General features: G+C 40.4%; 1 protein-coding gene across 3 annotated transcripts in view; it reads right to left on the minus strand.

Moving 5' to 3' along the window:
* Positions 1–15,078, minus strand: part of ZMYND11 (zinc finger MYND-type containing 11) — a 100,792-nt gene that overhangs the window by 41,274 nt on the left and 44,440 nt on the right. For all 3 annotated transcript variants that reach the window (XM_054171456.1, XM_009899353.2, XM_054171455.1), the window contains exons 2-3: positions 13,948–14,082; positions 1,042–1,201 (exon numbers count right to left, since the gene is read on the minus strand). In XM_054171456.1, the coding sequence (XP_054027431.1) occupies positions 1,042–1,201; positions 13,948–14,063 (276 nt within the window). In that variant the 5' untranslated portion in view covers positions 14,064–14,082. The remainder of the gene's footprint in view (positions 1–1,041; positions 1,202–13,947; positions 14,083–15,078) is intronic.

Genomic DNA, 15,078 nt, shown 5'->3' on the forward strand with positions numbered 1-15,078 from the left:
TGAAGGTTCCCTGGAGGGTGTCCAATGAAATTAGAATGAGAATCTCAACAGTGATGTATGTACATTAAACACATATTTCAATACTTTAAATTGGTGTAACTGGGATAATTTTAACCAAATCGCATTTTATTACAGGTACTGCCTGTTTCTGTTTTCTATTTCTCTCATTTTAAAACAAAAAATAAGCTGTTGCTTCACTTCTGTGTTCTTACTGATGCCTGTGATAATGCAATGAGTATTATACTGGGTTTTAGAATTCACTTTCCCAAACAGTTTTTCCTCAAAATTTCAATGATTATCTATGTCTGAGCCATGGCTGCCCATTTTGCTGGCACTTTATCCAATCCATATTCCAAAGCATCAGTTACTAGCTCGAGTTTCGAGTGTGGGTTTTTTCATGAAAACATGGTCTTGTAAATAAGAGATTACACTTCTGAACTAGTCAAAGCCCTTGTGCAAGCTTTTTCCTAGCCTGTGGGACTATTTTTACTTTGTGAGGACACTCCACCTCAGCTACAGAGGGACAGAGAAAAGATGGTTTTCTTCACTTCACAGAACATTCAACATGTTTAACTTAGTTTAAATATTTATTTTGCACATCCAGTGGAACAATGTCTGGATGCTTGTAAGGAATCTGCTAGGAAAATCCTTCCTAACTGCCCTTGCGTTCACAGGTATCTGTAAAAGACATCTTTTCATGTGTGGTCATATAACAACTTCTTGTTGCATTTTTTAAAGACTCACGTAACAGCAAGATAAATAAAAAATGGTGGTTTTTAAAAAAATATTACCTCCTTGGGATTTGAGGTTGTCTGAGGATTTCAAGTAATACCAATATTATTTACTATATAGCAGAAAACTCAGAATTCAAGAAGAAAGAGCTTCATTAGAACAGAAAAGGTTTAAAAAGTTTAAGAGTGCATTACTTCCCTCATGAGCACCAGCACAGCAGCTATAAATAACTGTAAACAGAAATTAAAGCAAGTTTCATGCTAAGATACCAGAAAGCATGATTTATTTTCTCATAGACTTTATACTCACAATCTCATCTCCTGGCAACCAATATCCTTCTTGTTCAATACCAGCTTTTGACCCTTTACACCCCACTGTCAGGGTTTCAACAATGAGCCCGTCCTTGACTGCTAAGCTCAGTTGACGTGTGGTTTCTTTGGGATGCATACCATGGACTCGGGACATGTACCTGCAAACAAAGCACATCAGTCTTTAAGTGTTAGTGTTAAAGGACAAAATGCTTCAGCAAAAAATACTTGTATTCAAATCATGTAAAATAACACACAATCTAAATTGTGGATTCTTTTTAAACCCTCTAGAATTATACAGTTTCCCCTTTTACTCCAAATAATCTCTTCTTTCCGTTGAAGTTATCATCTACACATAGATGAAAAGTAATAAACCAGTAATCTTCTACCAAGTAATCTTCTACCAGTAACCTTCTATCACACCCCAAAACTGAGATGCACACTTGTCTCTGCTAAGCTCTCACATCCATTTATGCCCACCTAAGAGACATCTTCAAACTAACTGAAGCTTGCACTTCTGTTATACTTCCTATAGCATGCATGCTACAGAATGAGCCTGGAGGTGTACCCACGTGTCTGTGAAGCCTGTGAATACAACACGCAGAATAAACCATTTACTTTGTATTGCATTATCCACAGCTACAGAACCACAGTCCAATAAAACTCTCAAATGGAATGTGCATATTTTGTGATTATTTCTCCCTCACATCTCTGAACAGAAGAGATATATAGTACAAACCACACAGCCTTCAAATAACTTATCAGCTAAGAGGTTTAATCTGCCTATTTCAACTGTGGCAGGGTGTGCACTGGTGAAAGGAAGCACAAGGATCAGAATCTCCCATTTCTCACCCAAGCTGTGTTCTCAACCAGAGTGAAAGTACTGCCACTACCTAAACGATCACCTCACTTTCTTCAGCTGTGCAACAGGGATAATAAATCTCCAGTGGCTTTTTGAAGAATACCTTACTCGTTGTTCAGACTGCGCAGTCTGGAGATAAACAAGGACTATCTTCTCCACCCTTAAAATAAAATACTATCAACTTTCACAGGAAACCATACACATAAAAAGAATGTAGAACTGCTGTTAGAAAAGTGTCCCGCTCCCCCAAGGTTTTACTTGTATTGAAACCTGTGAAGTGTATGTGGCTAGATATTCATGAAGACTAAAAAACAGCACTGGCAGGGTATGGATGGAACCCTGTGTGTTTCTTTTCAGCCAGAAGCATGGCAGTTAAACTAAGAAGACATTAAGGCACAGGATTTGAACCAGAAAATATAGCTAAATTTCTTTAACAACAAAATGTGAAAAACTGTCACAGCAGGTGAAAAATGCTGGCAACAAAAAATAAGTTTAACTCCAGCCTAGAGACAGAAAGCATCCTGTCTGGAGTCCTAGCTACTACATCAGACTCACTATTGGATTGGAAAAAGCAGTATTGCAATGTCTGACACCACTAATCCAGGGAGTGAGTCTTTTCCTGGCACTACCTGCACCGAAGGAGCTGGCACCAAGAAGTTAAAGAACAAGTAAGAGACAAAGCAATCCCTGACTGCTGTTTTCAACAAAAGCTGATTAGCCTTACCTGGGAGACAGGGAGCTGAAGCAATACTGAGTCTTTATGCTCTTGCCCAGTTCTCTGTATCAACATATTGGGAAGTGTAATACAATCCCTGTTGCTCTATTACAAGACCAGCCCCAAGAAGTAAAGCAAATATACTTTCAGATGTATGAGACTAAGACACGGATACAAAGTAAAATCCACTAAATCAGCAAACTGCCCCAAATCAGATAGCAGACTGACACAACCATTTCAAAATACAGTAACTATGCTATAATCCCTACTATGCAAAATGAGGTCTGTCTGATGGGGAAAAAATGAATAAAAGAGAGGAGAGGAATTTTGGCCTGATAATCTGTATGTCAAATTCCAAACCTCACCAAATGAGGCTGCTTGTCTGCAGGATACAGAACCAACAGAGCTGCTGCTCAGTATTGCAGTGTTTATGGTTCAGTATTTTCTCCACTTATGAACTGGCAGCATAAACCTCCTTGAAATTATCATTGAAGAATCTAGTAAATCTAGCAAATCAGGTTTTGTAATCAGTTTCTAAGAGCCTACTTTCAATTATTGCAGCACCCCTTGGAAAGAGAAGCATGCAGGTTGCTCATTATCACTCTTAAACAAACCTCGGCATCATCACACCATCAATGTAGGTGTAAATGTACTGACCTTCAGAAACAAGACTGATTTACCAAGAGAATACAGAACACACACATGCACACAGCAAAGCGACCTGCACACATGTCCAAGAGCATCACAGAGAACAACAGATGATCATCATTAATAGATTTGTAGATTGCTCATGTGCATGTGTGTGCATCTGCATTTAATATATAAAATACCAACCAGAAACATAGGAAACAGTAACTTCAGACCTATCTGGGTCTGCAGGTGAACAGCAGTCAAGTCTTTTCAAACCCAGCTGCAATAGAATCCCGCCTTATTCTTTTTTATATAATTTATTTCCCAACCTGAACCCCTGACCACCTCTCAAGACACCACAGGGACAGCCCAAAGGGTTATCAGAGCTGAGGATCTGAGCAGTTCTCACAGGCCTTAGCATCCAGCCACCTGCTGCACACCCCACTGAGCCTTGTTGTGATGATGAAGGAATGGTGTGCAGGGAAACCTGTCACTTCCCCTCCAGAGTCTCTCTCCTTCACAGAAACAAACTGCAGAAGCTCCTATAACTCATGCCACTACTAAGTGAAACTTGATTTTGCCATTCCCTTTGCTAACACCACTGGACCACGTGAGTGCCTTAAGGCACCTTTAAGTTGCTTGCCTGCCCAATATACAGGAGACACTATAGAAGCACCGAAGTCTGACAGGATCTGAGCGGTTAACGCCTAAAAAACCCCAACAAACAACAACAAATAATCAATCAATCAGAACTGGCCAGTGTTCAGCATGTCTTTCTATTTGAAGCCTACATCCAATATATGTGCTTCATAACATACCTTCAAACTCAAGCAAAAGTTTGTTTTGATCTGAGGGGTGTGGAGGAAGCAGACTGTTAAGCTGCGATCACGATGGGAGCAAAACAGATACAAGAGTAGCTGGCACTTGCAGGGGATCAGATGGGGAACTTTTCACCTACAGCTGTCACACAGCTCACAACTCTTCCTTGGTGCTGTGTTAAGACACAACACGAAACCAAACCCTCTCACAAAGAGCTTAATATACATGGCTACAAAATATCTAACTCTGCTCCCCAAAAGTCCTCTTGATGGCAACTCTCTCTGGTCTACTGAGGCGCAGCAAATGGTTTATGTGGGCAGAGCTGTGTTGTGGCCCTAAAAAACAAAGCCAGCCAAGGAAGGAAGGAGGTAAATTTACTGAGGGCAGGAAGTTGACACAGGTATTTTAAAAAAATAAATCTCCATTTCTCTGGAATCTTAAGGAATTGCACTTTCAGCCATTTGAACTCATCAAAAGGAAAATATTGATAAAATGACACAGGCATCTCTGTAAGAGACTACTGTAAAATATCTCAGTAAATAGCTGCCTCACATAAAATACAACAGTGTGACAAGTGTAGGTAGATGCTAACTTTAGTGGCAAACACTGTAATCTGATCAATTATCTCTCTCTGTGCTGGAAGCCTCCACCATCCATTGGTACAAAGGGAAGTAGCAATCTGCTGGCAGTAGCACGCTGTCTGCTACAACTCATCTAGGGAGAAACAAATGTTCCTTGTGCACACAGCCCACCTCACACTTGAGATCTGGCGACATACAGCAGGTCCCATTACGCTCAATGGAAAGATTTGCCATTAATTTTCAATGTTACCTACAGGTATATAAAAATTACCTAGATTCAGGGGCAGACCTTAAGGAACAATACATAAAATTGAGGGGAAAGCAGCCAAAAATCTGTGCTAAATCTTATATTCTTTCCTACCTCTGGTGAGAAATGAAGCCTTTGCTTTAGATTCAGGGCATGACAGCAGTTTTACAGAAGACTTTAAAAAAAATTTTAAGACTTTTTTTGGTTTTAATTAGCAAAGAGAAGGTCACTTGGTCTTACTGAAAGGAACAATGGAAGAAATGGCTGTAATTTTGGGGGTTTTAATTTTTTTTTTATTTTTAACAAATTGAGTTACTCTGCCTAAGCTGAGGAACCCACTGGCTATCCTTGTGGAGATCCAGGTGAAGATATGTGCTGGCAACTGCATCTTAAGGTCTCAACTGAGAAATGCAGGATGGCTGCTACCACCAGATGTAGCCCAACTCAACTTTCAGAAAGCACAGGATAAACATTATAGGTATTTGGATGCCAAAACAATGTATTTGAAATGCACATTCCCTGCTGCACCAGGGGAGGTTTAGGTTAGATGTTAGGAAAAAGTTCTATACAGAGAGAGTGATTGCCCATTGGAATGGGCTGCCTGGGGAGGTGGTGCAGTCGACGTCATTGGAGGTGCTCAGGAGAAGACTTGATGGGGTGCTTGGTGCCGTGGGTTAGTTGTTTAGGTGGTGTTGGATTGGTTGATGGGTTGGACGCGATGATCTTGAAGGTCTCTTCCAACCTGGTTCATTCTATGTATTCTATGTATAACTGAGAGCTGAAGAAAATACAGACTCCAAAAAAGTACAACTGTTTACAGTGGGGACATGGCAATTTTGTTTTCCAGCATACTTTCAACGTTTACAATTCCTGGAGTTTTGATTTGGGATTAAATTCACTGAGATAAAGTCATCCAAAGCATAACATCCTTCCTCTGTATGTACACTTCACAAAGAGAGATGCATGTATACAAACAGGCTGCATTTGATTTCCAGTGCACTCTGCACACCAACAGCACACTGCGTAGGTCAGGCAGGCATTCATGGGGCTGTTGCCTGTGCAATAAAATACTGATTATATGATCTACCTTTTGTGAAGTCCAAAATTCCAAGTGGGGGAGAACACAGAGAAACTAAATTAGAGAAATGATGAATTTTCTTTGCTCTCTGCCATCAGGATCTGCAACATTCATTCTGAAAACACACTAAGTAGGAAACACTTTTAAAATCTATTTCAGCTCTCCTTCATAGTCTAGAAATGCAGCATTTGCATAGCTACAGAAATGATGCTGTGCAGTGTTTCTATAAAACAAAAAGATATCTGAGTTGATAGTGAACCAGTGAGATCCAGTGAAACTCAGATCTGCCTGATGCTTCTGCCGCCACTGCCAGAACAAGGCCATGGGATAACCTTAGGGTGCTTTAGATATCCCAGGCACCACACAGTTCCCCATACTGTTATCCACGTAGGTCATTTCTGCCAAAACTAGAGTCATTGTAAGTCAGGTAATTCCTTGTTTCAGTAACTTAAATTCTGACTGATACAACTTCCCTACACACTTAGGCTTGTGCACTCCACTACATGGCCATGGAAAACAAGCATTTAAGGCATCAAGATATCCAACCCCTGTGTACAAAAATCTCCCTTTCAGAACTCCTGCCACTTTCTCAAGGAGGAGCTCATACAAAAAAGGACTCTACTCCCATGTTTCCAAGCTAAAAATCTGTATATGCTGCTGGTGGTAATGTCCACATGGTGCACTGAGCACTACTGGCAGACAGCAGCAGACAGCCTCCTTCAGAGGCACTGCAGGAAGATGAGACTGAAAGCTGCTGCTTCACCCAGCACTTCTCTGTGGAGGTACTGCACAGAGAAGCAACTGACACACAGCTCAGAACATACCTTCCCAGCTAACACTTTGCAAATGAAGTATTTAGTCAGCTCATATCATGTGTCTCAATTCAAAACATGCTTTACAAAATATCCAGTCTTATCTGGGTTAAAAGTAACAAAAACTGGGGGTTTTTTGTTTTGTTTTGGGTTTTTATTTGGGGTCATATTTGTTTATTCTGGCTGACTTTCAAAATTATCACACTGTCACACAAATGTTCACCTAATAACCAGCTAGGGAACAGCACAATGACTGGAAAAGCCATCAGGGGATGGCCGCTGCTTTAATTGATGATACTGTTTGTATGAATGGGCATATGAAACCAAAGCTCTGGGCAGTGCTTTGGAGATCATCCTCTCTCCACCGATTAGAGAGAAAGCCTTGATGAGCACTTCAGGTCAGATAGCAACCTATTAAATGGCCATGTCACACTTATTTTTATCTTTTACTTCTAACAGAAAGCCACATTTGTTAACAGCAAAGAAACCAAACATAATCTAGAAGTTTAATTTACAAATAAAATAAAAATGTTATGATTCAAGCAAAAATCAATACTGGTTGTGACACAGAAAGTAAGTCAGTTTGCTTTTAGTAATTACCAATACAGATAGCCTGTTATGTATTCTTCTGTGCAAACTTACACAGCTTCAACACAAATATTAAGTACATAAGAATATTCATTAACATTAAAAACTGAGATAGTGATTTTCAAGTCAGTTAGACTTCCAAAACTTTCCTTCTCAGTATTTATACTGGGATTCTTTCTCAATCTATTACCTAAGAAAATAAAATTAAATATTGAACATATCAGTTTTTAGAGTAACAATAAGGAGAGTGTGCTAAGCTGAGATGGGATAGAGCTCATGTTCCTTACAGTAGCTAGTGTGGGGCTGTGTATTTGTGCTGGAAACAGAGGTGTTTCAGTTACTGCTGAGCAGTGCTTACAAAGAGTCAAGGCCTTTTCTGCTCTTCACACTGCCCCACCAGCACGTAAGGAACACACCCAGGCAGGACCAGCTGACCCAAAGGATATTCCATCTCATACGAGGTCATGCTCATCACATCAAGCTGAGGGAAGGCAAAGGCATTTACCTTCCCAAGTTACCACCACATGTGGCAAAGCCCTGCTTCACTGAGGTGGCTGAGCACCTGCCTGCTGATGGGAAGCAATGAACAAATTCCTTGCTTTGCTTTTGCTTCACCCATTATCTCAGCACGTGGGTTTTCTCACTTTTATTCTTCTTATTCTGGAAGTCTGGAAGCCTGGAAGCCTCTTAGCCTGGAGAAGAGGAGGCTCAGGGGAGACCTTATTGCTGTCTACAACTACCTGAAGGGAGGTTGGGGGTGCTGATTGACACCCGCCTAAACATGAGCCAGCAGTGTGCCCAGGTGGCCAAGAGGGCCAATGGCATCCTGGCCTGTATTAGGAATAGTGTGGCCAGCAGGAGCAGAGAGGTCATTGTGCCCCTGTACTCTGCAATGGTTAGGCCACACCTTGAGTACTGTGTCCAGTTCTGGGCCCCTCAGTTTAGGAAGGACATCGAGACACTTGAACGTGTCCAGAGAAGGGCAACAAGGCTGGGGAGAGGCCTTGAGCACAGCCCTGTGAGGAGAGGCTGAGGGAGCTGGGGTTGTTTAGCCTGGAGAAGAGAAGGATCAGAGGTGACCTCATTGCCCTCTACAACTACCTGAAAGGTGGTTGTAGACAGGAGGGGGTTGGTCTCTTCTCCCAGGCAACCAGCACCAGAACAAGGGGACACAGTCTCAAGCTGTGCCAGGGGAGGTTTAGACTCAAGGTGAGGAAAAAGTTCTTCACTGAGCGAGTCATTCATCATTGGAATGGGCTGCCCAGGGAGGTGGTGGAGTCGCCATCCCTGGAGGTGTTCAAGGGGAGATTGGACGTGGCACTTGGTGCCATGGTCTAGTTGTGAGGTCTGTTGGAACAGGTTGGACTTGATGATCCTTGGGGTCTCTTCCAACCTTAGTTACTGTGATACTGTGTGATACTGTTGTAGCCACGTGGGGGCTGGTCTCTTCTCCCAGGCACCCAGCACCAGAACAAGAGGACACAATCTCAAGCTGCACCAGGGGAAGTTTAGGCTGGATGTTAGGAAGAAGTTCTTCATAGAAAGAGGTATTGGCCATTGGAATGTGCTGCCCAGGGAGGTGGTGGAGTCACCGTCACTGGAGGTGTTTAGGAAGAGACTGAATGGGGTCCTTGGTGCCATGGTTTAGTTGATTAGATGATGTTGAGTGATAGGTTGGACTTGATGATCTCAAAGGACTCTTCCAATCTGGTTAATGCTATTCTATTCTATTCTCTCCCCCACCCCACCAGGAGGGAGGGAGGGAGCGGCCGTGGGGGGCTTACTCATCAGCAAACATCAAACACAGTGTATGGCTGTTGTTAATAACCATGTGTTTGTGCTGTCTGTGTGCATCATACTCATGCTCAGCCCAGAGATGACTTCACCTACTGAACCAATGGAGAATATTGACATAAAAAGAGGAAACTGAAAGGTGCCTTACTAGCAATACCACATAAGAGCAGTCTCAGAGAAGAACTATTTGATGAGGAAAACTCATGAAGCAACACCTGAACACCTATCTTTTTTTTTTCCCTCCTTTTTTTGTTTTGTTTGCAGAACAGACTCCAGGAGCCAGATGTGCATGCATTACTATTCCTCATGGAAGCAAGTACACAAAAAGTTTAGCCTTGCCTCAAGCTCTAATCCTCTCCAAAATAGCCTTCTATACCGAACTCCTGCAGGCACAACAGCTGCACCTACAGGATGCTTTCCTTTCCACACAGTCAGTGTAAAGCAGTTAAAATGAGGTGGTAAGGCTTGAGGGGTCCTTGTCGGTCTCATGGTGCACTGCAGTACTCCTATGGCAGCCACCACTGAGAAGCAGACCCAGCAATTCAGGCAGCAATGTCCTACATCACATAGTGGGACAGTGGCTCCATACCAAGTTGAAGGAACAATTATCCCTAACAAACCACAAACAGCACTGCTTAATGTATCTGGACTTGCTACGTGTTTCTTTTAACCAGTTTAATTACAGTGATTAAACAGAATTGTTACACAAACTAAAGAAACTATCTGTGTCAACCATTGAGATTGATGGGGAAAGAGTAATTATTAATATACATTACACTTAAACTTGAGATAACACTTTAACAAAATGCATTAACAGTTAATTAAATCATAGGAGTCCAATTACCTATAAGGGAATTATGAAGAAAAATCTAAGAAAAACTGGAAGACTGGAGTAGCCAAAGAAAGAAATCTTCAAAAATATATCTGTACAAAAACGATTCCAGTCTGCCAAGCAGCTGAATGTCAATAATTTATTGTACTCATTTAAATATGCATGGCTTTTTTTCTAGTATATTTTAAGACATTTTATTCTACAGAATCACTTTCTGAGGTTACCCCAAATCCAAAACAGATGGAAGATAATGAGGGAAAAACAGAAAGTCAAAATGTAATTACAACTTCTAAACATACTTTTAGGAATGAACCATTTGTCAAGCTGTGCTCTTGACAGGGAAGTCACAAGACAGGGGAAGTGATTTCTCTGCTAGTGTTTACAGCATAACTAATATCAACAATACTCATCTAAATAATTGACATTTACAGGTCAGATTATTCCAGCATCAAGTCCAGACAGAAAAATAACTAATGTTTCTTGGAAAAAACATTTCTGAGAAACATCATTGTGTTATTAAGGAATTTGGTAGTTTAGAAGTGTTAGACTTTCCTAGCAGTTCGATTTTCAATGATTATAATTCCTGACTTGAGGCACAGTAGGAAATGTAAGATTCTTACAGAAATGATACCACTGCCTTTGATGAGCTTTACAGATCAATAAAAACGCTGTGAGCACACGGAGGCCTCTGTACAAGGAGGGCCTCATATTTGAAAGCTCTTTCCGGAAGGCAGCTTGCACATTCAGTGCTCATTTCTTTACATTCACTACATTCCTTCTTCTTTCTACTACTGGTTTGCAGTCCTCCATTTAGTTTTCAAGCTACTGAAGAATGCTTATCTCCAACCAATGGAAAGTACCTTTCCAAGTGTAATGTACTCCCAAATTGCAGAATCCCTTTACTGTAATGATTTGTTGATTTACTTTCTCATGTGAGGCACCAAGTCTGCGCAGTGTTGTCTTTAGCTTACCGATGCTTTTATTTAAATCTATCTGCAATACTCCAAATAAATGTCACATTCCTGCCATTTTTACAGGCACATTTTTAATGCCTTCAAAAGCAGACACAATTCTTGGTGTTTCTTAATACTTCTCTGCACTCAGTGACTTTTCTAAAACAATTGCCAAAACTTCAGTAAGCTCATTAATGTCTGAAAGGCCCAACTTGCATATTCAATGCCTCCTTCCTCAGTGTAGGATGGGTTTCAATCACTTCCTAATCATGCATTTACCTGTTCCTGCTTTTCCCCCTCATCAATTTAAAAAGTAAAGCATACTTGATCTAGACTACTTTTAATTAAAGGGCCTCCTTCCTTATAGGGTTTTCCTGAAAATAACAGAGGCACCTTCTAGTACTCTTGGCTCTCTTACACTATCGTCCTACTCTTAAACTCCCTACAGAAAATGCATGGCTAGGTCTGTAGATTCTTTTTGCACACCTTCCACTGCTGGCATCTTGTGCAGTCTTTCTTTACCTCAGGTATTTTTTAACAATTGCATACTACGTGCACAGGCTGCATTTGACATATTTCAATGTCTGATGAAAAAAAGCAGCAACAGAGGTTCTGCTGTGAATATGTTTGGACTAACAGGTCACCGAATATAAAGGACAATTTGTCTTAGGCAACAAATTAACTGAATTGTGAATCATCTTTCCAACTTCTGCAGTTGTCTGAAAGTACACATTTGTCACCCATTATATGACATGGTAGGATGACTGTCGCTTACCTTAAACAGGCATTTATAAAAAGATCTTGCTGGCTTTCTATTTCCTTATTCAGAAATAAGACATGCTACCATAAACTTCATTATTACTTGCAAATACTTGTAAAGCCACTCTTTCAGTCAATCCCAAGAGCCCTAATGTTACTAATCCAAGTATGAGAATCTTCCTTTTAGCTTACGTATACGTGCTCATAATGTTCACTTTTGACCACTATTTGGTTTTGAGCTTTCTTATTATTCGTATTTTTGCCTGTGTGCCCAGACACTGATGGATCTTTTAAGGCACTCTAGTTGTACTTGACCAAATGATCTTCAAGCCTGGAAGAATATATAAGCTGCTTAGTTTTCATTGGAAGAGATATTCTGATGCCCTGCTAAATTCACAACTTTACTTTTATGTAATATGCATACTCATTTAGCAAGTCATTTGTGATTCCTCTCCAGTGACTAGTACTCTAAAGCAACTCAAAGGTTTTTAGCTTTGCCTTGTGAAAAGTTATAGCCTTGAACATATTATATAATAGAAACTACCTCACTGTTCATTGTTCTTGTCACTGACGTGCATTTGGAGCATTTATAAGGTCCTAGCACTTTTTGGACTACTCCTTACTGCTAACACCTTGCACATTTCTCTCACAGTACTCAGGCTGCTTGTATCTCTGTTTAGTCACTTATTTTTCTTCTGATTAGAGATGAGTCACACAATCCAGACTTTTTAAAAACTCAAACTGCCCTTCAGTTACCAAGTACCTCCTTTTCTAAGATCTAATTACTTGTTTTCTCAACCTTGTTTGTTATGACAGGATCTGTCTTACCTAACTTTACCCAGCTAAATGTCTTAAAAAAGGCCTCTCTCATAACAGGGATAGATCACCAGCTAGACATGTCTGTCTCCTTTCATTACATATAAAACCAGCATTAACAGCTAACTAACTCAGCTAATATATGGCCTGGAGCAAGTGAAACAAAAGTCTATGGCATTAGTTTACCCACTTGTCTCCTTAGAGACAGGATGCAAACATACATGCTTCAAAGCAGGCTGAAATTCAAGTGCAACCTCAAAACCAAAATTCCCTAAAATATAATCTCCTCCTCAGGCCTGCCTGGGAACCCTCCCTCTCTGGGAAGGTGCTTTGAGGTTTAATGGTGCATTTTTCTTAACCATAGAAATCAGATACACACTAATTCATTTTGCCTATCATCTGTTTTCTTTATCCTGTTTATGGTTCACTGTGATTTGTGAACCTGAACTTTTACTTCCACTTCTGAAGCTAGTTTTGCCTGCCACCTCCACTGAGAGCTTCCAAGCTCTGTGGGTGAAAGTAATTTTATAATGACTTTCACTTTGTTTCTAACTCTCTTTTAGTGGTCTCTTTTAGTGACCTTATTATCGGTTCACATCGGTTATGGCAACTGAAGAGTTTCCAGGTGGTTACTTTTGCTCTTTCAAATTATTCATATTGGTTACTTTGACAGGAGTGATATACATGCTGGAAATGCAGACAAATCAGAGAAGGACACAAAGTCTCCCTCAGTTTTTGTTACTGTGGCTAACCTAAGGTATCTGAGAAGGTATTTCAATATTGTAGACTATTTTACACCTTGCAAGCTCCACAGAACAAAGAATATATATTCGTGTACACTATCTAATACATTTTGAAGGACATTTTAATATTAACAACAATATCACATCTTTTTTAGTAGCATCCCAGGGCCATCTCAGCAAACATGGCTTATTATGTGTTTGGGCAATGTGACACTTCAGATTTATCTTTGCCTCCTGGAAAAGATTTCTCTATCAGTCTATCACATTTTCCTAAGAATTAAGAATATTTAGAGCTTTTATTTCCCATTTCTCCTTAACTGTTATATCCATTCTTTGTAAGTTGAGCAAACTACCCAGTGAGTACAACTGACATTCTAAACTCAATTAAGTACTATAAATTATGTCTATTTCCTAAAAATGCTCATACAAAACAAATACAAGGTGAGTAAAATCTCAGTTGCATAGATTAAACCTCACTTTAGGATCCTCAGGTGCTTAGTTGTGTAAGTTTGGGGGTTTTATCAGTAGATAATTTAATAACACAGAAATGCCTGTAAGCATTTCACGGTCTCTCACAACATTTACTGTCTAACAGAGACAGTAATGCCTTATCCCAGGGCATCTAACAGCATCAGCCTTCCTCCTTCATCAAGACTGTGTTTGGAAGGGATCACTTACTTTGTAATACGGTCAATGTTCGCAATTTGCTTCTGGTTCCGGATGATTTCAATTGCTGCCCAAAGATGCTGGATAGCCTTCGTGTCTGCCTGACGCCTCTTCGTTAAGCGTGCCATGACCTGCGCACGTGGTCAGCTGCAGCCCAGAAATGGAAACAGACACCAACACGTTAATGATGAAATGGATTCCATGAGGATCACATTGCAGTAACTATGGTTAACATAGAGCAACCCAACTGGTATGCAGCAGCATGTCTCTGTGTGCATGAAGAGCAGTAATGCAAACATGAGAAACAACACAGTTTAGAAGAACCCCTTTCACATCACATAATCTGTAAAGGACAAAAGACAAGCAGTAAAAACTATCAAATCAATAGGAAATGACTGAACTTATCAAAAAGGTTACAAAGAGTCACATAGCTCACATCTCAGTTCCCTAAAATTTGGTAGAAAGCAGAATCTTTCCTAGCCTGAAGCTTCCACGCTGCCCAAAATACTTAAAACTGTGAGAGGTGCTTGACTACATCACACAGTGTATGAATGAACTCTGACACTGAGAAACACTTGGACCCCCAGTTTCATATAAAATACAGTTCTCAGAATTACTTCACATAGTTATCGTTTAGGATTATTTTAAAAACCAATCCATTCCATGAGCCGAAACTAGAATTTGTATATTCATGGGTGACAAATATTTAAAAAATTATTTTGGAGCCATTCCCTTTGCTGTAACACACTGAAACCCAACAGGACCAAAGCGCTTCTGATGGCATTTACCCATCTAATCAACCCTGAACGGGAACATAATGAGCATCTGGCTTTGTTTACAAATTTTCCAAAAGCTCACAGCAATGAGTACAGACAAGCCATAAATCGCCTACAGCCCTACTACAGGCAGAGAATCCCTTTTTAAAAGCTTAACAATGCATTTTGATCACTAAATAACTTTCTTCCAGTGCCACCACTTCTTCAGTGGAAAAACTGATTTATGACTGCTACCAAGGTCTATAGTTTATTCTAGAGGTCTGCCCTCAAAGTGAACTGTGAGTTACACATGCAGATATTTGTAGCTAGCAGAACATTAACTTCAGTAACCCAAAATAATGCAAAAACATTACACCATCTGTGCAAC

The sequence above is a fragment of the Dryobates pubescens genome, chromosome 21 (assembly GCF_014839835.1).
Source record: "Dryobates pubescens isolate bDryPub1 chromosome 21, bDryPub1.pri, whole genome shotgun sequence".
NCBI lineage: Eukaryota > Metazoa > Chordata > Aves > Piciformes > Picidae > Dryobates > Dryobates pubescens.